The sequence below is a fragment of the Calypte anna genome, chromosome 4A, assembly GCF_003957555.1.
Source record: "Calypte anna isolate BGI_N300 chromosome 4A, bCalAnn1_v1.p, whole genome shotgun sequence".
Lineage (NCBI taxonomy): Eukaryota > Metazoa > Chordata > Aves > Apodiformes > Trochilidae > Calypte > Calypte anna.
The window spans coordinates 17878045-17903692 of record NC_044248.1 but is presented as its reverse complement, the minus strand read 5'-3'; the positions used below and the strand labels follow the sequence as shown (position 1 = coordinate 17903692).

At 41.6% G+C, this 25648-nt stretch overlaps 1 protein-coding gene across 1 annotated transcript in view; it reads right to left on the bottom strand.

Annotated features, from left to right (window-relative positions):
- Nucleotides 1-17535: 17535 nt before the first annotated feature.
- Nucleotides 17536-25648, bottom strand: part of PDGFRA (platelet derived growth factor receptor alpha) — a 31764-nt gene continuing 23651 nt past the window's right edge. The window contains exons 16-23 of the mRNA XM_008491829.2: nt 24526-24692; nt 23206-23321; nt 22797-22919; nt 22072-22183; nt 20176-20275; nt 19950-20055; nt 19044-19279; nt 17536-18110 (exon numbers count right to left, since the gene is read on the bottom strand). Of these exons, the coding sequence (XP_008490051.1) occupies nt 17963-18110; nt 19044-19279; nt 19950-20055; nt 20176-20275; nt 22072-22183; nt 22797-22919; nt 23206-23321; nt 24526-24692 (1108 nt within the window). The 3' untranslated portion in view covers nt 17536-17962. The remainder of the gene's footprint in view (nt 18111-19043; nt 19280-19949; nt 20056-20175; nt 20276-22071; nt 22184-22796; nt 22920-23205; nt 23322-24525; nt 24693-25648) is intronic.

The window sequence follows — 25648 nt, the reverse complement described above, 5'->3', positions numbered from 1 at the left end:
TGATGTTGCACTGAAATCTGTGTACCTGATCTCTCAGAGAGCTCTGTGAGCTGCTCAGAGCTAGTTTATGTTGAAAAACAAAACCACACCAAAAAACCCCAAAGCCCTAGCCCCAGTGACAGCACTAGAGCCTGTTAGTTCTCTGTTTACACTGTGAACTTAAGTTACCAGCCCGGCAGGAGAGGATGTATATTTTAGATAACACAATCTGGTTTCTATCTTTTTATTTTTAGATTTTAATCCTATCAGTATCTTAGCTAAGCAACTGAGTATCAGGTTTAACTATTGTTGTATAGAGGAAAAAAATCTGCTTATCTTATAAAAACAAGAGGCTTGAGTAAAAAAAAGTTAAACCTAATAATTCCACTTGGCAACTGAGTCCCATTTCTCAAACTCTTCTTTCAGTTCATGAACCTTGCAGTGATAAAATGAAAGGAAATGGATTTGCATAATTTTTGGTTCTGTTGCATGTCTTTTGTGAGTAGAAATATACTGTCCTCTGTAGGCATTATTTCTCAGCATTTTTCATAACATTTCAAGTTAAACGTCCATTTTTCCCCTACCTAGCATGTAAACAGCAATCTGAGAGTCAAGCCAGACCCTCTGCTCTTTTCATGTGGCTGCAGAGTCCAGCCCAATGCCCAGAGCAGCTCCAGGAAATTCAGGACTTTCTGGGAGCATCTGTGCTGCCTGAATGGGCCACCTGAATTTTCTACCTCACTTGCTGCTGCCTCCCCTCACTTTTCTGCTCTCTGAAGTGACATTTCAAGATAATAAGTCTACTTCTGGTCCAGTGAGAAAACTTCAGGGTCTTGGAAGATGCATTAGCCACAGATGAGGTAACTGGTGATGGGGCTAGAGTTGCAAACTCTGGTTTAGGGGTCTATTTTTTGCAAGGGTCTGACTGTTCTTGGCAAGCAGAGGAGCTTAACCAGGCAGAAGTCATGAAGCCAATTACCTGTGGAAACCCACTGGTACCATATGGCAGTAATTATGTCCTGAAACCCCACGGTACCAAACACCATGATAATAAGGAACTGGCGAAGTGGTGTTTTCAACTGGAATAATCCTAAATATTCCCAAAGAAAGGTGTACCTCTGCATGAAACTAAAGCCACTTCTACACCTTTGAAAGCCACCTAAGAGGATGGGCAGGTCCCAAAAATTACCTTGCCCAGTTGTGCCCAAGGTTCAGAAGCTGTCTGTGGCCAGGCAGTTTCCCTCCCTGCTGTGATAGCTCTGTCTGAGCTGGGTGAGGAAGGGTAACTTGGGTAAGGTTAGTGTCACACTGTCTTTGCTGGTCAGGGTATTATGCAGGCTGACTTCCACTAAGGCAAACAAACCGAGGACACAACAGGAGCTGAGTCCCTGGCTAAACTAAATCGGAATTTTGCCTGAGTAAGGTTTGTAGTTCAATCCTTTAATACAAACCAAGTCAAGAAATCCACAATTGAGTCAGCACTAGGTTATCTATTTTAAAAGCTTTGAACAACACCTCTGATGTGTCTGACCTTGAAGATTTTTTTTATTTATGATGCCATCAGCCAAAAAGACTTGAATTCCTACTGAAGCTTTGCAGGATGGTTTCCTAGGAAATTTATAGCAGTTGTAGCAAAAACAGCAAAAGCAATTCAGATAAGAAAATAAGTAGATCCCTGCCTGCATTTTTCAGTGGATGCAAAATGTAGACCCAGAGAAAGAACAGAAATTTTCAGTGTTTTACATAAAGGGTAGTACTTAGTAATAGATACTGTTAAGGCATGCTTAATTTTTGAAGGACAATATACAGCAAGTAGCTACAGTGTGTAACTGCTTTTACCAATGAGCTTCATCTTGTCAGGAGAACAGGCCAGATATCTGGGTGCTGTCTCATCTCTCTCTTTGCCAGTGCATTCCTTGAGCAAGCTTTCTCCACTTCCCAAACAATGTGAGGTGCTGCTCTCCCTCCTGGCCACCACATCCACACCACATCCACACATGCTCCTCTACCTGTCCCAATGTGGGGTTCATGTTTCTTGGCTCCTCCTTCTTGCTCTTCAGCCAACCTTGCTACAGCTCCATTAATAAAAACCCTGACATTGCATCTTTTAGACATATAATAAACCTTTCAAAATAGTGTGTTAAGCATATCTCTGTGTAATCCAAAGCAAAGAAATATTCATGGTTGTTCCCACCTCAAAAGCAACTTTAGGAAAAATACCTGCAAACACTGGCAAGACACCCCTCACAGGTTTCTTTACCTATGCTCACTACGAGCAATGTATTTATTCCTGGTATGCCTGCACAAGGGCTTCAAACTTTGGTGACGCTTTAGAAATGACAGGAATATTTCTGAAGCTCTGCTTGGCCCCTGTCTGCCTCCTCCTCCCCCTGCATCAGCCCCTGCACCCATGGCCCCAGCACTGCTGCTGCCTGAGGGACCAATGGGCACTGCAGGAAGCCCTGAGGTGCTAGATTCATACTGATTCTGGAACTTCTGGGCACTTCAGATAACCTCACAAGCCCAAGCTGGTTTTTGTTTGGGTGGTGACAATGCTCTGCCATCCCCATTGCCCAGCTGTTTTCAGCCCTGTGACAATCTGTGAGGTGATTTGGGATCTTTGCTCTGTTCAGCATGAGGAACACTACTGATAAAAGGACAATAGGATGAGTCTTTTACAGAGACAGATAATTACAATCCCTTTACAAAAGACTGAAGACTTTTGAAGACTTCTCTTGGGAACAAATATCCTAGGAACACGCTGACCTACTCATTTCAAGACACGCTGTCAAAGAAAATAACTACCTGATGCTTTTCCTTGTACAGAGCTCTAAATGTTTCACATTCGTGTTTCCATAGTTTCGTATTTTCCTGTTACCATATATACTTATGCCTCCTGAGCAATAATAAATATAGTACTTGTCACATCCACAGCTACAGACCCTCAAAGCATTATCCAAGACTGACGTTTTGGTTGACCTTCAAAATCCTCCAGGTACAAGGTCTTCCTATGGTATCCTTGAGTTTAATACATCAAATGGGAGGTAAGAGGTGACGACACTGACTGGAAACTGGAAACATAAATATCTGGGACTCAATGGAACATGCTGGAACACCTCTTGGTTCCAGCAGCAGTTCAGGCACTGCTACTTCATCTCTCTCTGCAAAGCCTGAAAGCAGAAGCTTGCCTGAAATGGGTGGTGTGTGGGGCCATTCTTCAGGGGGCTCATCTCCTGCCCTATAATGGGGGAACAAAGGGGTTCCTCTTCAAGCATCCTTAATTTTTTAATGCCAGTTTTTGTGCCCATTACTCCCAGTGGGTGTCACGGTTTCTTCTCCAGCTGCAGCAGGACCTGAGGGCCAGTACATCCTTGATGTTGTGCCAAGGGAGGTGCCAGCCAGCACCTATGTGAATGCAGGTATGCCCGGGGCAGGAGGAATGCCTAAGATACAGGTAGGTTGAAATCCAGAAACAGAGAAGGGTTAAAAGAGGGGGAGAGCAAGACAGAGGAATTATTAAATGAACAGCAGCACACTGTTTCTCTTTTCATAGCCCACTCACAAAAGGATGTGATTTTCAGATGAGAGATCATGGGACAGATGAGAGCCCAGCCAACAAGTGACTTACATAATAAGCTTACACTAAAGGATGTGATGCCAAAACTCCCTGTAACGAGGATACAGAGAACAGTTTTAATAACATATTCCAAACTTCCTGAGGCTGTTTATACCTTACTTCAAGCTGATGAAAATCTTTCTTTTACATGTGGACTGGTGTGAAATACCTTTTAGTTAGCACTAAAAGATCTGGGTATAGAACACAGCACATGCATTCTCAACTGAGGACAGAAGAATTGGCTATGTATCTCAAGAAAACAAAATAAAACAAAACAAAACAGTTACATAATTACAAGATCTGGGGATTATTCCAAACCTTCTCCTATAAATTAGCACCTCAGACAGGATATTTTCTGATATTTTTGGAGTATTTTTATGGTGTAGATGTTTTTCTGCAGCTTTTTTTTTTTTTCAGACATTAGAAGGTCTCTCAGGATCCATGAAGAGCTGTGAAACATCACATGAGAATCATTAGTCTAACCAGAAAGAGGGACAGATTAACTTCTGCACCCCAGACACATGCCCATACAAACCCCACTGACAATGGCACAAAGCTCAAGAGCTAGAACCATGAATCAGACCCAAAGTCATCACAGATTGAAACTAGTTACCATGAATCAGACCCAAAGTCATCACAGATTGAAACTAGTTACTAATGAATGGCTTATTTGGTGAGCCATATGAAAAAAGATGGTGTTTTCAGTACAGATCCTTGAAGACAGATGTCCACATTTCAGAAATTACTTCCAAACTGGTGCTACTTGGCACTCTCAGAAGAAAAAAAAAAAAAAAAAAAGATTTAAAAGAACACTTTTCTTCTAAAAACATATTTGCGTCTGAACTATATTTGCCAGTGAGGTTTTGAAGGAAGGACTCAGTTCTGCAGTTGTGTTGTTGACAGTGTCAGTCTTCAGACCTCAGAAATATTATAAGGCATCTCACCTGAACTGATAAAAGCTAAAAAAGCATGGAGCTATTTCTAGTTCATCTTCTACAGGCTGTTGCAAACCCTTAACCAAAGCATCTCCTCCACTTGTTTCCAGCTCTTCTGATTTACAAAAATTCCCCAAAGCTGCAAGGTGAGGACTCTACTACAAAGGATTTTAAATTTCCCTTGCAAGCTCAGGCTTAAACACTTTACATGGTCCTTTGCATAGAGGCTGGAGAAGCCTCCACACCCGAAGAGGAACCACACAGAGCTGCAGCCTTGGGTCATAATCAAGTTGAAAGAAACCCTAATTCTACCCTGCTTTTCTCTGCACAAGGAGATCCACACTTGCATCCCTGGCCCAGGAGACTCTTAGCCTTGAAACTGCTGCACAGCACAGAAAGGTTTCTGCAGTCTCTCCCCTTGCAGTGGTCTCACTTTGCACATTACATTTGAACACAAATTACTCCAGAGGGAGCATTACAGTGCAGTGAGCAGGGAACCCAGGTGGGAGCTGGGACACGTGGGACCATCAGCTCTAATAAATATTTAATCTTTGTATGCAAAGTGTAACAGCTTCAGCAAGAGGGACTCTGCACCTGCCAGCCCACTCACCCCACAGCCTGCTCAACCAGGACTGCAGGAAAAGGAGGCTTCGAGCAGGTGGGTGACTTGAACTTGCATCTCCCAAACCATAAACATGTTCTTTAGTCAATCTGCACGTTCAGACCAATTAATGAATAGTGCCAGGTCTGCCAAAGCCTCATTTTTTTTTTCTCATGCTAAAGGATTGATCAAAACAGAAGAAAACATCTCCCACAGGCTCACCACTTAGTCCTGCTGCTGATCACGGCCTCACAGGCACTGCCAGAGTTTCACAACAGTGGCTTTCTTCAGCTGACAGTGTGCATCCTTTAGACACCAGCAGGAAATAAAGCATGAAAGTGGAGACAGGAAATTGTTTAATGACAGAAATTGGCAAAGACAGGTGTAATCCTCAAGCTACTTATAACTCATTTTAGGAAATAAGCAGGTATCATTTTGACAGCATGCCTTTAGCAAACAAAGGTAGAGATTCCCATGGTAAGATATGGTCTTCCTAGAGGACTCAGTCCTCATTTTGTTGGTAGACAGAGACTGCCAGCTTTACCATAATTGGGATGGAAGTTTTGTGAAATCAGTCTAGAAAAGTACATTTTAAATCCAGTTTTCAGTGCCATTCAATTTTATTGTTAAATATTGTCTACAGTGTAATACAAATCAAAGGAAGTCTGTTAGTATCTGCCCTTCATTTCACAGCTGCTGTATAAACACCAGCTTTGTCTTTCCTTACCTGCAGCTACTTCTTTCCTGCTAACCTTGAGCCTGGTTTTACTTTGGTTCATTTAATCTCTAGTGTCTTCTCAATTTGTAGACTTATCTCTGCTCTATTCTTGCCTCTTCTTATTAGCCTAAAACACAGTTTTACTTCTCCGTTCTCTGTTCCTCATTTATTTATTTTCCAAGAAGTAAAAAGTGAAAATAATTATACATCTAAAACCTCAGAAAATACCAGATTTTAACCAGGGAGATGATTTGTGTCCTAGGAAGAGTTTGAGGTCACAGTCCTCTACTGCTTCTCATTGCACTGCAGCCTCCGTGACAGCTTCCACACACAGAGACAGGGTAGCTGTAGGAAAAAAAGGACAAACACCCCCCCTCTCCAGCTGGGCCTTCACATACACAGACAAATCCTGCTAGGAAATGACAAGGAACAGCAAAAGGAAATGGACTTCAGAGATATGAAACGCTCATCGCTAGCTCCCTCAGAATGGATGAGATGAAAGAGGAAGTGTCACATCCAAACCAGACCCTGCACGTACACCTGCAACTCTGTGCACACAGCCAGCTGAACCTGCAGAAGACAAAAAGCAGATGAACAACCTAACTTGATAAGGGACCATGGGTATTTAAGTTTTATTAAAATTATTGCTGATTATTAAAGCTCATGCAGACAAACTATTAATGTTTAGCAACAGCTTCTGGGATTCTTATTTTTAAAAAGTTGCTAGCTAACTGAAAAAGGCAGGAAAAAGGAATATTTTCTCCTGCCAAAGCAGGTAACTGTGCACAGAATAATCAGACAAATGTGGTGATTTTCCCAGAGAAAGAAGTTCTGAAGGAGGTGCCTTCAATTCTGTGAAATCCTGTGGACTTTGGTGCTGTCAGGAAAGTTGAACTGGCTACGTGCTTGTCCAATTGCTTTACCATGTCCTTGCAATGGACAGGGAAGTCTCAGCTGCTGAAATCCCAGTTTCTTCATGTTCACTTGAACACAGCGTATTGGTAGCTCTCGTTGCAGATAAACATCGTGTGAAACAAGAACAACTTGAGAGTCCACCAAGTGGAACTGAAAGAGCCCAACATGTTCTGCCTTGGTTTTAAATCATGCCTTGGAGGATCAGCCTATGGGGGGTTTTTTTGTTATTTGGTATAGCAATGCTTCAGGTTTTTTCCTTATTTTGCCCCCTAGAAATCTATCAGGGCTAATAAGGTCAGCCAGTGAAGAGTACATTGCAAACTGTGTAATTTGGACAGACTTTGAGTCAAAATCCTTCTACATCATCAGGAAGCTTTTGAAACTTGTACCCAAAGATGAACAGGGGTGAAACAGCACATGAGGACATTTTGGATAAGTCTTGGATAAATTATTGGAAGCAGAAATGGGAATTGTCCTACATTTACAAAGTAACAGAGTCATGAATTCAGGACCTGGAGATGGTATTGGGGGCCTGGTGCACATTGTCCTTTTATTGTTTTGATAATACTGATACCCTGCTTTTTTTTTCTCTTCTCCAATAGGCAGTTCTTAAATCAAAATAATTATTTTTAAAAAAGATAAAATACTTATTTTTAAAGAGATAACCAAACAGTGTTCCCAGACAGTCCAGGAACTCATACTCACATGTCCATCCCTTCAAAATCTGTAGGGTTTATACCCAAGACCAAGCTGTAATTCAAGGTATTGCAGTGGGCATGGAGGAAAGGACCACAGTGAGCACCAAGCAAAGCATTTGTGTCCTCCAGAGCCACGTTCAGGCAAATGACTCACAGCACCTGCAGGGAAAGAAGGAGTCAACCTCATTTTCCAAAGTACTGATCACAGACATCATGGGTGCAATGTGGCCTTAAGAGGGAGGAAAGACAAGAAAGGACAATGGTACTGCTAGTTTGTGACTTCCATAATGATTTGTTTGCAGAATTAAGAGGGAGGGGAGCAGGAAGGGCAAGTATTTATCAGTTGCTGCTTTCTGGTTGTTGCATGCTAAAGGATTTTTCTCTCAGCTTCTTTGCAAAACAAGCTGAGCTTGCTGAAGCCTAAATTGGGCTTGGGGTTATACTGGGACAGAACACATTGCCAATGGGGCACAGTGGAGCCAAGGCAGAGCAGACACAGTCCCTGCTCCTCTTGCTCTCCTAGAACCCTGTTATTACCTAGTGTCCTTTGCTTTCTTTACTCCATCCAAAAGAATGGTTTTGTTTTCACACACAGTTTTCTCTTCAAAGAGTCTATATGACAATATGGCCCTTTTGAACAGATGTGTAGATGTCCATCTATGTATTTAACAGAATTTATTCTTCAGAATTACTCACAACTAAGGTCTCACTGGAAAGTTGAAAAGCTGAAACTGCATGTCTCAATTTGAGACAAAATTTCAACTAATGTTATTGATGTAGCCATGCTAACATAAGGAAAAGGTTGAATGATGTATAACTTCTGCAATAAAGTAATATTCTCTTTTGCTTTGAAGTGTTAGTACTTCTGTCCAGCCTTTGAACACTTCCAATCACAGAACTACTAAAACCAGAAGAATACAGATAGTTAGCAAAAGTGGTATGTATTCAAGATGTGCCTGCTCTACTGAAAAGATTTTAATCTCAGCCTAGGCTCTGGTCACTAAAGATGGATAATAGTTACTGTTAATTCATATTGTTAAAATGTTTTCTATAAATGGGAGATTTTTTTACTAAATTAAGCCTCTTCTTGGGTTTTTTTTCAGATTCATAAAAGATTTAAAAACTATCAACCATTCCCAAAATGTTCCAGTAGATATTTTAATGGAATAAAAGATTATGCTAAAAGTTTATTTTCATTTCATGGAAGATTCAGAGGATATATCTGAATGCACCACGGAACCAGTATTTGGACCTTTAAAAGAGAAGGAATGGTTATGTATATATAAACATAAACAATCCAATGTTATGTATTCACATGAATTTCAGTAATGCAAGAATATCATAAAATCATAATTTGCCACTATTTTAGCTGCTGCATGTCTATTTGATGGGAAACTCAAGCTTAAAAGAAGAATGGATGGTTTGGGAAGTTGAGAGGATGATCAGTTTTCAGCTGTTCAAATCCAGCCCAGGTTGCCAACAGCAATACTATTGCTGGATCTACCACTGCTATTCCCTTTTGGCAGCTGTTTGACTTAAGTAAAGTGAATCACTGAACTGCTCTGATATTTTAGGCTGCCCACCCCTCTAGTTTTTAGACATAAAAGACATAAAAGCACTCAGACCAGTCCCTAGAAGAGAGGTCTCAATGCACAAATCTCAGAGAGGGTGCCTTGAGTGGTGGTAATCACAGCAAGAAATAAGAAAGTTGAAATTTGAATAAAAAAATTCTCTGAGCCCTAAAAGAGCCTTCTTCAGTTCAGGTGTGGGACAAAGTGGCTGCTTTTATGTGGTTGGGTTTTTTTTGTTTTGTTTTGTTTTTTTCGAGTTGTTCTAGTGATTTCCTCAAGGCTAAATTCTCAGTTGTTCCTCTAGGTGGTCCACAATTGCCACACTTTTGGACTTACTGGTCTTGGCCAGATCCTTGCTCAATGGTCTTCTGTGAATAAGAACAGAGGTGCTTTGCCCTGGACAACAGTATCAGGGTGTGATTCTTGCTAGGACTGGTGTTACATACGAGGGGACCTGATATGATGACATTTACCCTTTCCTAGTGCTGGTGGTCCTCTTCCCGTTCCCACCAGATACAACAGTAATGGGGTCAACAACTCTTATGCCCCAGTCATCTAATGGCATTTTCTTTGGAAGCTTCCCAGAATAAGAAATTCTGGTAAATATCTCCCAGGAGTTGCAAGGCAGCTTTGAACAGCTGCTCCTATGAAAGGTCCTGCCAAAGTGGCACTGTCTCAGTCTCAGCATAACACACAGGATGTGAAGAGAGGTTCTTTTCAGAAAGGAGGAGGTAAAAGTGGATTTCAACAGGGGGAAAAAACCCAGAAACTTGCTTGCTATATTCTCCAAAGTGAACATGGCATTTTCAGGAGAAAAATTTGAATACCGAAATATTCGAGCCAAAAAATAAAGTTTTTAATTTTTGGCAGCTCAAGACAGGTTTGGGCTGCTCAGTTTTTGACAGTAAAGCAACATATATTCACACCATCTTTTTTCTTCTTCTTCTACAGAATGCTGACATTTTCAAATGCATTTTCTCCAAAATGCAATTTCTTTTGAGCATTTTCAACAACGCTTTTTTCACTGTATATAATTCTGAGGGTTTCTGACTGCTAAGGAAACAGTCGAGGATCCAGGGAGGAGATGTGGAACCAGGGATGAGCGGTGGAAACACATAAGGCTGTGCAGACTCTTGGATGTGGCTTGGAGTGAAGCTGGACCCCCTCGATGCCATCCTTGGCAGCAGCCAGTGTTGTCCCAGTCTGAAGCAGGGAAGGGATGCAACAGCTCCCAGACCACTTGTTCCAGGGGGTGCTAAGGGGGGAAGCTGCAGAGTGGAGAGGTAAAAGAGCCAAGTCAAATGCACCTTTGAACAAATCATTCATTCTTAGCAAGACAGGAGAAAAAAGTAGAGTATGCCATGTCCCAGCATTGTCTCAGTACTTGTACCAAGGCTTTATCCAACAACCCTACAGCTGAAGAGAGCATCTTCTGACCATCCCGCAGCTGTAACAGAGCATGGACAAGCAGTTCCCTGTGCTTAGAGCTAAAGGCAGAGGTACAAACCTCCCTGCTAATGCATTATCTTGTAGCTGGGATTGGTATAGAGGGTTCTCTGTTCATTCCTGCTTCTGCATACAGAAAAGCCAAAGGCTGGCAGCTCTGACTGAGGCCCTATGGGAATGGGCAGTGCCTCCTTGGGCCATCTCTTGGGGAGGCACAGCTCACAAATGCATGAGAAGCTCTCAGGACAGAGAGGGAAAACATGTTCCCAACATAAGTTCACCAACATTTTCTTTCTGGGTAGAAATATACTTTTTTTTTTTTTTTTTCTACAAGCATATTTCCTCCTGCAGGCAAGCCCACCTCCACTAACTTCCAGCCAGAGGAACTCCCCTTTCATACACAGAGCATCAGAGTATTGTACACACATAATCAGAACTGCCAAAGGCAGCCACCAGCAACTACACTGAAAGTAATTTAAATATGTTGATGAAATCTCACTCCCCCACTCATCCAGTTGATCAGACTAGAAATGACAGCTAACGGGTTTCTGAGCTCTTTTGAGCAAACACTGTGGAAATGTAAGTCTTGGTTTGGTGCATGCCCAGAGTGCTGAACTAATAACACTTGTCTCACATGTACGCAGCTGCAAAACCTGATATTTACACAAGGATTCACAGAGATGAGAAAAGACTGGTTTTTTTCTAGATGACAGGCTCTGGTTCAAATGGGAATTAATTTGGGAAAACCCTCTGGTCTGTATCATACAGCATGCCAGGTTAAGTGACGACAGTAGACTCTTTTTATGGTTGAAGATTGGCTTTAAAACATCGACATCATTCCCACATCAATATAGCAGCATTTTTACCTACCAAAGCACCCATTATTTTGCATGTCAAATAGATTGTGAGCAAAACAAAACTCTACCTTTGAAAGCAATCAATCAACACGCTCACAAATGCACTTGGCTTAAGTACAAATACACCCAAATACACTTCCTGCTGGGAGCCACTTTTTTGCAGGGCTGTCACTGGTAGTGCATACATGCTTGGCTCACCTTTGAGAAGGTGGCTCTATTTCAAAGCTTAGAGTGGCCTTTAAATAGACACTTCTAAGACTCAGGCATCAGATGGCACATGCTACTGCTGGCAAGACAATGGCTTTTGTCTCAGCCACCCAGAAGTAATATGCAGAAGATGTCTTTTATGAGGCCAATTAGTAGAACTGGAAAACACAACCCAGTTTTTAGATATCCAAGCCCTACTCCAAGTCCTGCTGTGAATTACTTCTCACTTTTTTCACCTGATCTAATAAATCACACCCCCCTTCTTTCAAAGCTTGCATTACACTTTTGGAGAAATGATAGAGCAGGTGATGCTCCTGTTGGTGGAGCACAGCAGTGCTGGTGCCAGGGTGGATATGGCAATGTCTGGTTTGTCAGATCACCGCAGGATTTGGAGTAGCTTACACACTCAAACTAACCCTTGAACCTGCATGCTTTCCAAGGGTTAGAGTTTGGGGATCAGGCTACAGACATTAGATTGCTCTCAAGTCTTTGGTTTTTTTAACACCACAAAGGCACCTAAATCTGGCCCTCAGCACATAAATCTGGCCCTCAGCTCAAGGGTGTTTCTGGCTCTTCATCTGATACCAGTACAGCACTAAAGCAACGAAGGAATGAACGCAAAAGAGACAGACATGGTCTCAGCGGATTTTCTGATACCTAAGGTCCTGCTCCTCACCACATGTAATAACAAATTTTATTTGAAAACCCTACCTTTATCTGCTAAAGGTAAGTTTTTTGAGACAAAGGGCAGTGTCCTTTGGTGCTGTCAAGGATATCATGGCAGTTGCTAGTGAAGTTTCCAGCTTTGTAGAATTTGGCTTGCTCTAACACAAAATGTGTTACTGTGGCTCAGAAAAATCCCAGGAAAATTCCCTGACTTCCGTGATTCTCTCCCAGTTTTCCCTTTTTTAAAAGTAGACTTGAGTACAAATTTCATTCCTAAAAAAGGAGTGTCTGCTGCAGATCTCATCCTATAGAGAACTGTGGTTATCATAACAGGCCCACAGTTCTTCCAAACAAAACATTTGGTGATGATGGACACCATACATATTCCTTTACATCTCCTTGCTGTAAAGGCTCCAGCTGCTCTGGCTCTGCAGTGGCAGCACATCTGGGCTGCTGTGGAAACAAAAAGGAGAAAAGGGATGAGGAAAAGAACTGAGGAAAAGATTTTTGTCTGATGCTTCCATCTTGTGGCCAATTCGAAAAAGAAAAGTTCGGCTCTTTATTTCAGTAAAAGTATTGGCAAACCCAATGAAACACTTGAGCTTTTAAGCCTGTCCCAAGAAAATCCTTCCAAATACATGGATGGGGATGAATCAGAGGTGGAAGTTAGATGAAGGTTTCCCTTTTGGAAGGCATTGAACATCAGTGCCAGCAGAGGAAATGGCTGGTGACTCCTTCATCACCAGCTGTGTTTTGGCCTCAAGAGCTCTGTCTGTGCTGAGAGCTGCAGGACTGAGATGAGACCAGGCTAACAACAAGGCCATTAGTGCTGACCCCACCTCAGCACCTTGCTGCAAACATTGGTGCCAGGACTCCCATGGTGCATGGACTCTCCTTCAGCTTCATGGGTCTGTGAGGTGACTATTTGGTTTTGAGCACATGAAAGCCTTGGCTGTTTTTCTTCTCATCTTTCCCTGGGACTAATGCAGCACAGAGTTTCTGTACCACATACCTTCTTATGGTGGGGATAAAGTGGGGGGATGGAGCTCTTTTGTTGGGGGGATGTTTCAGGTTCCCAGAGCTACTGGGAGCATCTCAGGGTGGCTGGATGACTTGCTTATGCCTGATGAACCTGCTGCTCTTATTTTGCACCACTCATAACAATTCAAAGCTTAGCCAAAAGTCTGCTTACCTGCATAAGCTGAAGTCTTCCTGCTTAGAACCCATGTGGGAAGCCATTCCCTGCTTTTCTGTTCATGTCCTAGCCAGGAGCCTGTCCATCTCTGCTGCTCCAGGCACACTGCCCCTCTCCCACCAGCTCCTCTCTCCTGGGCAGGCTGCCTCTGCTGCCTTGCCAGCATGCTCCTTCCATGCATTTCCAGCCAAATAATTGCACAGACTTTGAGACAGCAAGCAAGATGATGAGCAGGACTCCTGATGGACACCCAGGTAGGGTTTTTTTCAGTGTATTGGGTGTTTGGACTTTTGCCCAAAATGGACTGACTTCAGCAAAATGTTGAGACACTCACCACCCATGTTCCCCAGTGTGGACACACACTCTCACAGGCACACCCAGCCATACCCTACACACAGGAGATCACATTCCTGTTCTGCCAAGGGGAAGAAGAGGATGGAGAAGTGAACCTGAGCTCTGAATTTTGCTGTAGCTTCTGGCATAGAGAGGGATTTTTTGTACCACCACCCTCTACCATGCACAGCAGGAGTAATGAGTCCATCAGTCCTCATGTTTCACACAGCTGCTGAACTTCCAGAAGAGGAGGTACAGAGCTGAGCAGGATGGATGTAAGGACACAATTACTACCATGACTTTTTCCCAAACCTCTGGGGTGGCAGGAAGCATTAGTGTTGTGGGATAGACTCTTCTTTGCCCAGGACACAAAGGAGAGGGAACCTGCTCTCTTATCTGTGGTGAGGGCCCAGGCTGCTACACCCTGTGTGAAACAAGGAGGGGTTTTTCTTTGCAAGAAATCAGTGAGGGAGAAGGAGATGTTAGATGGAGAATTCCTCTCCAAGCATGCTTTAAAAAGTGTGCTTTCTAGAGACAATTGTGTGGCCAGGAGGCTGCTGACCTGTCTGCTCACACACCTTTCCCATGGCAGCTTTGCCTGGCTCCTGCTGCAAACCAGGACAGGATCCGGTGCAGGAAAACACAGCTGCCAAGACGTTTTCAGGTGGAAATCTCACCATTCTTCTCAAATTCACATTCAGTTACATTCACAGTGTAAAATTAATTACTCTGGGAGCACAGGACCAGAGGACAAAGCCTTATTTTGTTCATGAGCAAGGTGAGCTGCAGCCATGGCAGCCTTTCTGTCCAGGTCATTGGCCACATGCACTTCCCCACTGGAAAGGCTCAGAGACTGTTCTGCGGACCCCGGTTTTGCAGAGCACTCAATTAACCAAAAACTTTTTTGGGGGAGAAAAAAAAAAAACCCAAGCAAGACTGATATGTTATAATCATATTTCAGTAAGTGAATATAGAGCCCTCACATATCCTTAAATTATATATCATTTATTGAAATATAGAGATCTTAATTTACAGGATTTTTTCAAAGACAAAATATCAACAGGGGCATTTTTGAAATACATTTTGTGCCTACCATCACTCAGGCCAGGTTGCCCTTCTTCAAACATTTCACAACAGCCACCATTTTGGAAACACTTCCTTTTTTATTATTTTAAAATATAACTTTTGGACATTCAAAGTGCAACAGTTAACGTGCCTGTGGAATATATCACAGTAAAAAAAATATAAACAAAGGCAGTGATATAGCTGTCATAAATGTTTTGGCAGTATTCTAAAAGTCTATATAAAAATACTTATATACATATTGATGTATAACATCATCATATCTCACGTCCTTCATCATGTAATAGGACCATTTTGTACAAGTTGCAGACCACGCTGTAAGGAATTGGTTGGCCATTCCAAATCAAAACCTGTGTTTCGTAGGCTGACACTGATTGTCATTACACAATTACTGTAGTGAAAGGTTTGGGAATATCTCTTCCAGTGGCTTCTCAAAAATTAAGCCATAAAAGAAAAAGTCTGTAATACTGATAATACTGTAAAACTAAGTGAATCATTCTCTCACACTTCTCCCTCTCTAGTAAAACCCCTCTCTTCCTCTGCTCCTTATTCCAGTTTCTAGGCCAGCTTATCTATTCCAAGCCTGCAGTGAGCTGGGCTAGGTTAGACCCCCCACCATGGATGCAGTTCATCTACATAGTACTCATGAGAGAATGGAGAATGAACAGTACCATGCATTGGAAAGTGAGCCAGTCCTGGTTCACATCCACCATTTGGGTCTAACCCCGATTAGTGCTGTGAGATACAGAAAGAAGCTGGAGAGGGGAAGAGGGGAATGCATGAAAATGTTCTTAGATTCCAGTAACTGGTATAATAAAACGTGCAGGGGCTGATTTTCAAACCCTGAAGAACACTAGGCCATGTGCAAAAATGCAGGTGAAATTGCTTGCTTAATTTGAATGTGTAGTTGTAATGACCATACATGCAAATTAAGGCATTTGTGGTCTCAAGTGGCCATTCAGATATCTGGGATATCCAATAGACTATTTGTGTTTCCTTAATTCATAGTTCATAGCTGGAGGGGAATTTAACACTGTCTCATCTGTCCTGGTTATGTTGAGAGTCTTTATGTTTCACAGTTGTTCCCATACAGAGCTCAGTGCCATGCGTTTGTCTGAAGCACAACTCCCAGGAAAACCCTTGGACTTGGTGTCTTGACTGCAGGAAATGGAGGATGCACCATTACTCATGGATCCTTCTGACTGTCAGCCTCCAATGAGGTTGAAAACGTGGGTGCTTCACTTCAGGTCCTGTTGTCACATCCGCAGTACCCTTGTACCTGACCTCAGCCAGGTGGCATTTTGAAACCCAGAACCAGAATGATTTGCCTGTAACACTGACAATTTTACATTTGCTTGCATTTGATCTGCAACTATCCACAACACGTGAAGTCAAGGGGATTTGTGTGGCTTTTTTTAGGACCATTTCATGTCAAAATTTCGTATAAGATGGCAGCGTGTTCTGTAGGTCACTTCTGATCTGTCGTTCACACTTCCTAGGAAAGATACTGCAACAAAGCAGAGTTTGCTCCATGTTTGCATTGGTTGTGTCATGTCAGAGGCTGAGCACACCCTGTAAAGTGCTCATCACACTGAATTAAGGTTAACTTTTGAAAGTTGAGCACCAGAAAGGATGGGGCCCTTTGTAGTGAGGTACCTTTTTTCACAAGTAAGTCTTCTGAAGCATCAGATCTCAGTAACACACTGTACAATGATAGCAGTCAGTGTAACACTTCCTTCAAATAAGTGGTGTCAAAAAACAACTATTGCAGGTGGAGAGCAGGTTCATTTTCATGCATCCTCTTCTGAAAAACACTCTTGAAAGCAATTACCATTTATCGTTACAGTCTGCAAAGATAATAGTCTGAGTTTTCTGTTTCTGTTTAAACCTAAAAACTAAGAGAAGAAAATTTTGCTACAGAATTGTTTGTTTATTTAATCTGGAGATCCAGGCTGGGAGAGATGTCTTTGTTCCTTGAGCAGTTCAAATATCAAATTGATTCTTTACAGCTAACCCCAGGATAAGATTTCTTTTGAATACCCATGAAACACTAATAATGGGATGTTGGTGGTAGTTTGTCATAATCTTCCATTCCCAAGCATCTTGGAAATTTGGCCTAATTTCTTTTTTAAAAATTAAATTTTTAGAGCCTCACTTAGTCAGAAGACAATAATTGCTTCTAATACATCTGATTAGAAAAACTACTCAACTGGTGATAGAAAACTAAATTTTAAATTTTTCTTCATGTTAAGGGAGTTTTAACTAAACAGAACAGTTACCACACTGGGTATAACCAAATAAAAGAGTTGTTTCATAAAAATCTTCAGATTATCAATTTTTTCCTTGTACTTAAAAAAGTTTCTTGAGATTGTGCTTTTACTGAAGGACAATGAAGTATAAAATATACATTTAGTGTTACTGAAAACAGTAGTAGTATTATCTTGAAAACAGCTATCTTCTATAGTTAATAAAGACTAGGTTTCTAACACCTATTATAGATTGGGTTTTAATTATTATTATTATTATTATTCCCCTTTACTTGCATTAATGGTAAAAAGTAATATGTTTTGTAGTACCAGTCAGTCCCTTGTGGTTTTAGACCTTTTTGGTCCAAAAGTGGTTTTTGCATGTTCTTCAATTCACATAATTCAACAGCAGCTGACACTGAGATTGAGGGAGGAAGTACACAAAATTCATGAACAATCTCTTCTAAAATCCATGGCATATGTTCCACGTGCTCCTCAAAAGATCCTTGAGTAGACAGTTATTTACATAATTACAATGGTGAAGTATTGCTGCAGTGGAAATTCAATCCATCAAAGTCATATGAATGCCCTTGAAACACAAAACTGGTCTGTTTGTGGCCTTTTCCTTCATCCTCCATGCCAGTTCGAGTGGCAAACAACACTGAGATGCTACTGAAGTACAGCAAGAAGCAACAGTTCAAAAAAAATCCATCTTCAACATGTCTCTCATTCAGACTCAGGCTGATTCCTCTGCCCATAGCTGGGAGTTTCTCTGTACAAATCCACCACCTCTTCACATCCTTGACATTGCAATAAAGTGGTTTTCTTTCTGGAGCAGAAGTCTGTAGCCAATGCAGCAAGCTTGGCCATGTGCAGAGCTGGAAGGTGTCTGTGGGTTACAGGAAGCTGTCCTCCACCAGGTCTGAGGAGTCAATCCCAATGTCATCCATCATGTCAATGTCCTCAATGGTCTCGTCCTCTCTCTTGATGAAAGTAGAGCTGCTGGAACCAGTTTCAATGGCACTTTCTTCAGATGTCTGGGAACTGGAAGAGACAAACATCTCAGAGATAAAATATATGGCCAGTGTGGCTGAGTGACTACTCCAGCCTCTATCAGAGCTGAACACCACCTCCCCAGGTGCTTTCTGACCCAAGGCACAAGCTTAGGTGACTCTGACTGGTGGCTTCTTATGCCATGGCATGTCTTACATCTCAAGAGTAATGAGCCACCTTGGATTTCAAAGCTGCATATGTTGTCCATATGCAGTTCCAAGATTCATAAGAGGAATAGATGTAGTACACTGCTGTGACAACAGGTCACGCAGGTAAATCTAGGGAGGCCAGGTGAAAATAAGATAACAATATCAGACAGTAGGATTATAGTAAGAATAACAGGGAGAGGTAATAAATCTTCATTCATCCCCTACTTGAAAATATAAAAAAAATATGAAAATATTTTTTTAGACGACCAATTCTATGTACTACGGATTAAATGCTGAATTAAACTCCTGCCATTCACAGTAAGGCTTATGCTATTTTGTCACAGTGGAATTGGTCATGCAATCTAACAAGGGAACAGTAAAAAGCCCTGGCTATCCTGTTGTCAATTAAAATAATCTATGAAAGGTATTAAAAACAACTTCTTCCAATTTCTGGGCCTGGTCTCACACAGAACAAATCAATCCTTTGGGATCTCACATGCAGCTCAGGGCAGTGGGTTGCAGGGGCAAGATGTGCTGCAAAATGTGCCTGCAGAGCCCACAGACAGCTGCTGGGACTTGTCCAAGCTAGCAAGGGTGTGCCAGTGACACACAGGTGAACCCTACCAGCAGTCAGGAGAACCCCTATCCCTGGCAGTCACAGAAGAGACAAAACTAATTTTTTTGCAGATTAGGATGCCAAAAGTTATAAATAAACATTGCCAAATATGACCCAAAAAGGTGACTGTGGGCTACTTGATCTGTAGGCTGCACCTACCTGTGCCTGTTTCTTTTGCCAAGTTCATCTTCAGAAACGGGGTCAATGTCAGGCAGGGGAATGATATACCCGCTGTCAGCACTCAGCCTCTGCTCATCAAATCCACTCTCCCTGTCCTTTAACTTGTCTTCATTCTTGTAGGTGACACCAATGTAAGCATTGTCACAGTCTCCTCTCACGCGTGTGACAGCTGGGTGATCACTTTTCAGGAAGTCCAGGTGAATCTTCTCATAGCTCTGAAAATATTCATTTCAAACTTCTCGTTAGATGCTTTTCATTAAGATTGCCTTTCTTGACATAGGTATCTGTGATTATGTTTAACCCAGCAAACATTCTACCCTGTGAGCCAGTAACACCAGATAGTTAAGCCCAGATCTTCAAATTATTCGAAGGGAGGAGCAACACTTAAATTTTAGATGATACAGGAGTGCAGAGCAGACATATAGATGTGAAAATGGTGTGGAGAGTGGGGCAAAAGAATGGAGGTAGGTGGGAAAATGGTGATGGGGCAGGCAGAGTTTGTCCAGAGGTGTCAAGCATGAGGGGGAAACTTGATGGTATCAATATCCAAAGAGGGTGATAGTGAGATTATACACATGGGCCACATAGTCCCTTTCCTAGAATTCTTTTACTGCCTAGAAAATTCTGTGAAAATATATAAAACCCATTCTCAGTAGAAAATTTGAGTTTGTAGGGAGAGTTCTTCCCAGCTAATACTGCAGAACTGCTTCTCTCTGTAACCTTGAATGCAAAGACTGAACAAGCAAAGTGCCTCTCTGAATCAAGTAATTCGGGTAGCTTACTATGTGCTAGCTGAGTGCTCAAGGCTCTGATGGCTGGAATACCACTTAAAATTCCCTCTAAAACAGCATATGCAAAACGAAGAGAAAATTTCAAAAAACAAACCTTTTTGTACTCTCCAGGCAACAAGCTCTCCACAATTTCACTCAAATGGTAAAAGGAAGGTCTTTTCTCTGGCTCACTGTTCCAGCACTTTACCATGATTTCATATCTGCAGGTAAGATGGAAACCAATTTAACCAGCTGGTAAGAGAAAATGAGTAACCAAACAGAAATTAAAGCCAAATTGTCTGGAGACTGGCTAGGTGTGGAACAGCAAAATGCACACATACACTTCATTGGTGGCATGGTCAGGTTTGGCCATTCGGTATCCACTCTTAATCTTATTGTAGAAAGTAGAATCAACCATCATGCCAGGATATGGTGTGCCACCTGCAGGTAAAAGAGAAAAATAATACTCTGTACTTGACTATCCATGCAGAGTCTTCAAGCATCATCTTGCTGTTCATGTCAAAAAGTGTTAACAATGTAATTTGACATGCCATCAAAATTAATCTTTTTTTGCTAATGTTTCACATCAGAGCTAATGTCACTGCAACATTTAGCACTTTCATATTGACCTCATGTGGAATCCTGGCTAGGGAAGACTGAAGTAGATACTGCTTCAAAAAATATCCCTTCACAGTGTTTATAGAATATATTGGCTGGAAATAGAGGTTGGGTGGCACCCGGATGGGGTCATGAGCCAGTGTTTGGCAGATCTGAAATCCTGGCTCTGCTCTGCCACTGACTCTCTGTGTGACCTTAGACAAGTCACTTGCTCTGCCAGGTTTTGTTGCCTTTGGCACCTGCACAGTTGAGAGTCACCCCACCTGAGTTACTTGCCTCATCCCAGATGTAAGGACAAAGCTGCAGTGTAGGCCAGTCCCCTCCCTGCCCAAAGCTTTCCACCTTGGTAGCTATCTTTGGACAACAGCTAACAAACACATCAGGTGCATGGGACGCTGAAAATTTTGTTCTCAGCCCCTGAGCTGACATAGTTAAGAAATCATCTCGGGCTACAGCATACAGACATCACTGATGTGTAAAAAGATCATTCAAGCTGAAGTCAATGTTGCAGCAAGATGTCAAAGTTGACTTTCTTAACTTTCTTATAGCCCTGAGGCTGTATTTTGCTTTCTGAGAAGCATCATCTTTCTCAAGCAGAGAAGGCATACTATAATATTCACACCAGAAACACCAGTCCTTTCAAAACAGGATGTTCGGCTCAAGATTGGCTCCAGTACCTTCCCTACAGGTAGAGTAGTGAAACACAGGCTTAGCTGTGCCTCGGTTCCCCAACAATACAACAACACTCCCATGCCTCTCAGGGATACTGGTGAATGGGTAGTTACAGGATCCTATGGTGCCCAGAAATTACAATAATCAATACCATAAATAATAGCACAACTGCTGTTTTCTGAGAAGGAGCTATATGCCAACTTACTCTATAAAATAACATTAGGCTTGGGGTTGCCATAGGGCAGTAGTAAATACCAGACAGGCATGATTAATTCTGCTCAGAGCAAATCTGGGCACAGCATGCTTACTGGAGCAGGCCAGCCACCCACCCAGGAGGCTGATTAATCAGGCTGAGGGGAGAGCCAGGCTGTTCCCAGCTGGGAACTGTACATTGTCTGTAACTGCTATACCTTGTCATAACCACTCCACGCTGCCATAAACCAACTGTGTGAACAGTGCTGACCTGGAAATGAGAAATCAGTATCCCAGAGGACTGACATTTGTTTTCATTCTGTAATGGGACTAAGACAGGCTCTTTTGAAATGTATACAAAGAGACAGGTTCAAAGCAGCCGCTGGGCTGGGCTGCAGCCCCAGGTGCCCCATTGCAAAGAGGGAAGCGTGTTGCTTCCCATATTAGCCAGAAATTCCTTCCCGGGCCAGCACAGCAATACTTTTCCACAAAAATTTTTCCAAAAGCTTTTCATTCAATGCTTTTAGTTTTCTAGGGAAAAAAAAAAAGTATCTTGAAAAAAAAATCTAAGGAAAACTTTGGGAGAGTATGGATGTTTTACTTCACATCAACACTGGGATCCAACACTCCATATAGAAGAATAACTGGTGCTTACACACATGTATTTTTACTGTAGAATTTGGAGTACTTTTAGTAGAACAGCTTGAACTGGAAAAACTTAATCACCATACATAAAACGTGTTCACAGTACTTACCAAGAGAAAATATTTCCCACAGAAGAATGCCGTAAGACCAGACATCACTTAATGTTGTGTACAGATTGTCAAAAATGCTCTCAGGTGCCATCCATTTCACTGGGAGGAAAGTCTGTAGCAAAAAGAAAGAAACCCCAAACCACACAGGTTAGTCGTTAAAGAAATGCTTCCCATTACAGCTGCTGTTTGATAGCCAGGATTAATTTCTCCCTAACAAGAAAACTTGTGTTATCCTGGCTAGTGTTAATATTTCATTCTATATAATACAGAGGCAGCGGAGCTATAAGAAATGCTACTACTTGATCCCCACAAAAACTAATTAAGCCATAACTGTATTCATTTTATTACTAACAAATGACCAGGCTGATTGAAGGTATGATACAAAAGCTGGCACTGAGGATCTAGGTCTGATATGTCATTGACTGATGTGTCACTACTCTACATACCACAGTGGCAGTTCCTTAATAAATTATCCGGTCACAAAACTTGCCAGTTAGAATGTAAGCCCGTGAAGTAATAACTGTGGCCAAGTACTCTTCAGCTTCAAAGCAGAATTAGAAAAGTTACAGGAATTAATGAACTGAAGAAAAATTGTTCTCAGGAGCATTCATTCCAATGGTCAATTAGTGTTACCAGCACTGAATGGCAAGAACATTAAACAGCATTTAAAACTGAAAATTCTCATTTCAGTTAAAGCAGAGCTCAGGAGATTAAGAAGTACATACGCTGCCCTTGGAGACATAGTTGGAATCATGCATGATGTCTCTGGCCAGCCCAAAGTCACAGATCTTCACGATTTTTCCTTGAGCCAGGAGGACATTGCGAGCTGCCAAGTCACGGTGCACACACTGTGTGGAGAGAAATTAAGTTGTTCAAAGACATGCTAATTCCATGAGGGCAATATCCCATTCAAAGATCCCTGAAAATGGGACTTTCTGGGCACAGTCTCAACAAGATCCTCTGCTGGACAGGCATTGGTATTTCCCTGCTAGCAGGGGCAGGGAGGCACCAGGTCTCAGAAACAGCAGAGGCTGATGCAGATGTATTGCAGCAGAGAGAAGAAAATAGTGATGCCTTTCCTCTTTCACCTGTCACAAACTAATGATATGTCTATGCTTCTGACCAGGCACTTACATTTTTAGAAGCCAAGAACTCCATTCCTCGTGCAACCTGGTAGGTGAAACTCAGCAAATCCAGTAAGCTGAGGCCCTCTGAACCATCATCTGAAAGAAGGTTTTTGACTTCTGATTCTATTGAAAAAGAGAGGAAAATGTATTAGTGCTGTGGATTGTCAAAGCAACATCCATTTTCCCCTACCTATCATGATTCTGAGCTGATGACTTTACCAGAGTACCACCACCAAACCAGTCTTTCATAACAACTAACCACATTTAATGTCTACATCAGTCACTGGCACATACTGCATTCTTCAAAACATCCAGTGTTAAATATAGGCCTTGGGTTTAGTCCTGTCTGTATTTTTTTACCCAGAGAACTGCAGGAAAATGTTAAGTTAAAAAGGCCCACAGAAGTGTTTTACAGGTTGTCTACAATACTCAGTGTGTGGCAGAAAAACATTTATTTAGAGTACCTTCCTTATATTTTTGTGTGTGCATTTACATTCTTATCCATTTACTTTTGCAGAACCCTGTTATGTTTCCCACCAAGTGTTCATTGGGATTAATCCAATAACAACAAAGTTCAGAATTCTGTGCCAACAGGTCTCAATTTTTTATAAAATATGTCAGAAAGAAGAAAAAACAAAACAGAACAGAACAAACAAAACACCAGTAAAGAACAAATTAAAACAAAACACACACACACATACGCAAAAAAAAAAATTAAAAATTCAGTGATTCAGTTACCCTGACTGTCCTAGAACACAGGATGAGTATACTAGTCTGCCATATAAATCCTGGACTGGATATGATTCAGTTCTTGAGGCCTACAGGCAGAAGTGACAGTGCCTATTCTTTAAGCAAAGCATATTTGGTTTCTGAGAACAGGTCCAAGGAATGGGATGCATTCATTATCTTCATTACATAATCCAGGAAAATATTTGGGAGTGTTCTGTATTTGCTAAGTGTCAGTTAATGTGAAATATAAGTGGAAACAGAGCAAGATAAATTGATCTGTACTATTGTTCACTGCTATTGCTCAAAATCTTACAAATTACAAGGCTGATAAAATTGCTGCCTGCTGAGTGCCCACTGCCCTGTTGCAGAGCACAGCAAATGAACAACAGGACCCCTGCTGCTCCAAGAGCACCCACTCCTTATCACTAAGGTGTGATGAAAAACACCAGCATAAGCTCTTAGCTTATAGTGTATGCTCACACACTTGAAGCACATAGATAAATAGTTTACAGCAATTTAGAGGACAAATATAAGATATGCATTTATACAAGAATTATTTGTATTAATGATGTGTGCAGAAGGGACAATTCTCCATTACCTGACATAGATTTCTTCTTGTATGAAGCAGGCCGATCGTACACAGATCTCTGAATATCAGAGTATTTAGATCCCTCCTTCCTTTCCAGCATTGGCACATACTGAGTTGTATCAGCTTGTTTCATGTCCATGTACTCTCCAGTGTTTTCAAATGATAATATCACATAACTGAAATGGCAAAAAAATACAGGTGTATCAGATAATTTTGTGCAGGTGACTTCCCTGAAACAGCATCCTGTAGATCTAACAGTTCCTTCATGGTGTACAGTTCTACTGCTGTGAAACAGAAGAGTTGTCTTCTTGACAGGGAATAAATAAAGATCACATATTACAACTTAACCAAGTATTATCACACATTAATACAAACTACCATGCATCACTGTAGTCAAACACGTGGTGCTTCAAACTCACCCTTTTGTCAATAGTTATGTAAACATGTATAGCCTAACTCCCCAAAATCCCACTTAATTCAAGTATTATTACCTAGGGCTTTTAGTTCAAGGTACTCCAGGTGATGGATGTAATCTATTCACCGAGACAGTTTGCACCAAATCCAGTCCTGCTGAGCAAACCCATGCTCAGATGAGTAGTCCTGGCTGTACTTAGCTACTGAGTCAGTTGATATTTGGTATGTTATTTTTAAAAGGATTCTCTGTTCACCTTCTAAATTCTGGATAATGTTATGACATTTCTTTACTGATGAATGTATGATGACAAGTTTTCTCCACTCTCATCTGGAAAAAGCTATGGGATGAACATTAACCATAAGAAAACTATTGAGAGTGGCTAAGCTCTTTGTAATAGAGTACTTGAGCCTGGAGAACAAACTCTGCCAGTTTACTTGAAGGGAAAGAGTTTTAGACAGTGTACATTCCTCAAACAGGGAAACCAGGCAATTGTGCTTTACTTTTCAAATTTGGGTGGGTAGAAATGAAAGGACTTTTTTTACAGAGAAGGGTAACACTGGGCTGTACTTTAGTAATGGGAATTTCTTTAGGATCTCAGGATGTCTGTGGAAAACCTGCAGTGGTCCTGGGACTGCAGGCATCCCTACACAGGGGAAACATGAATCTAGGGGATGTATCAGGGAAACTGAATAAAAAGTGCTGAAACCTTCTCAGATC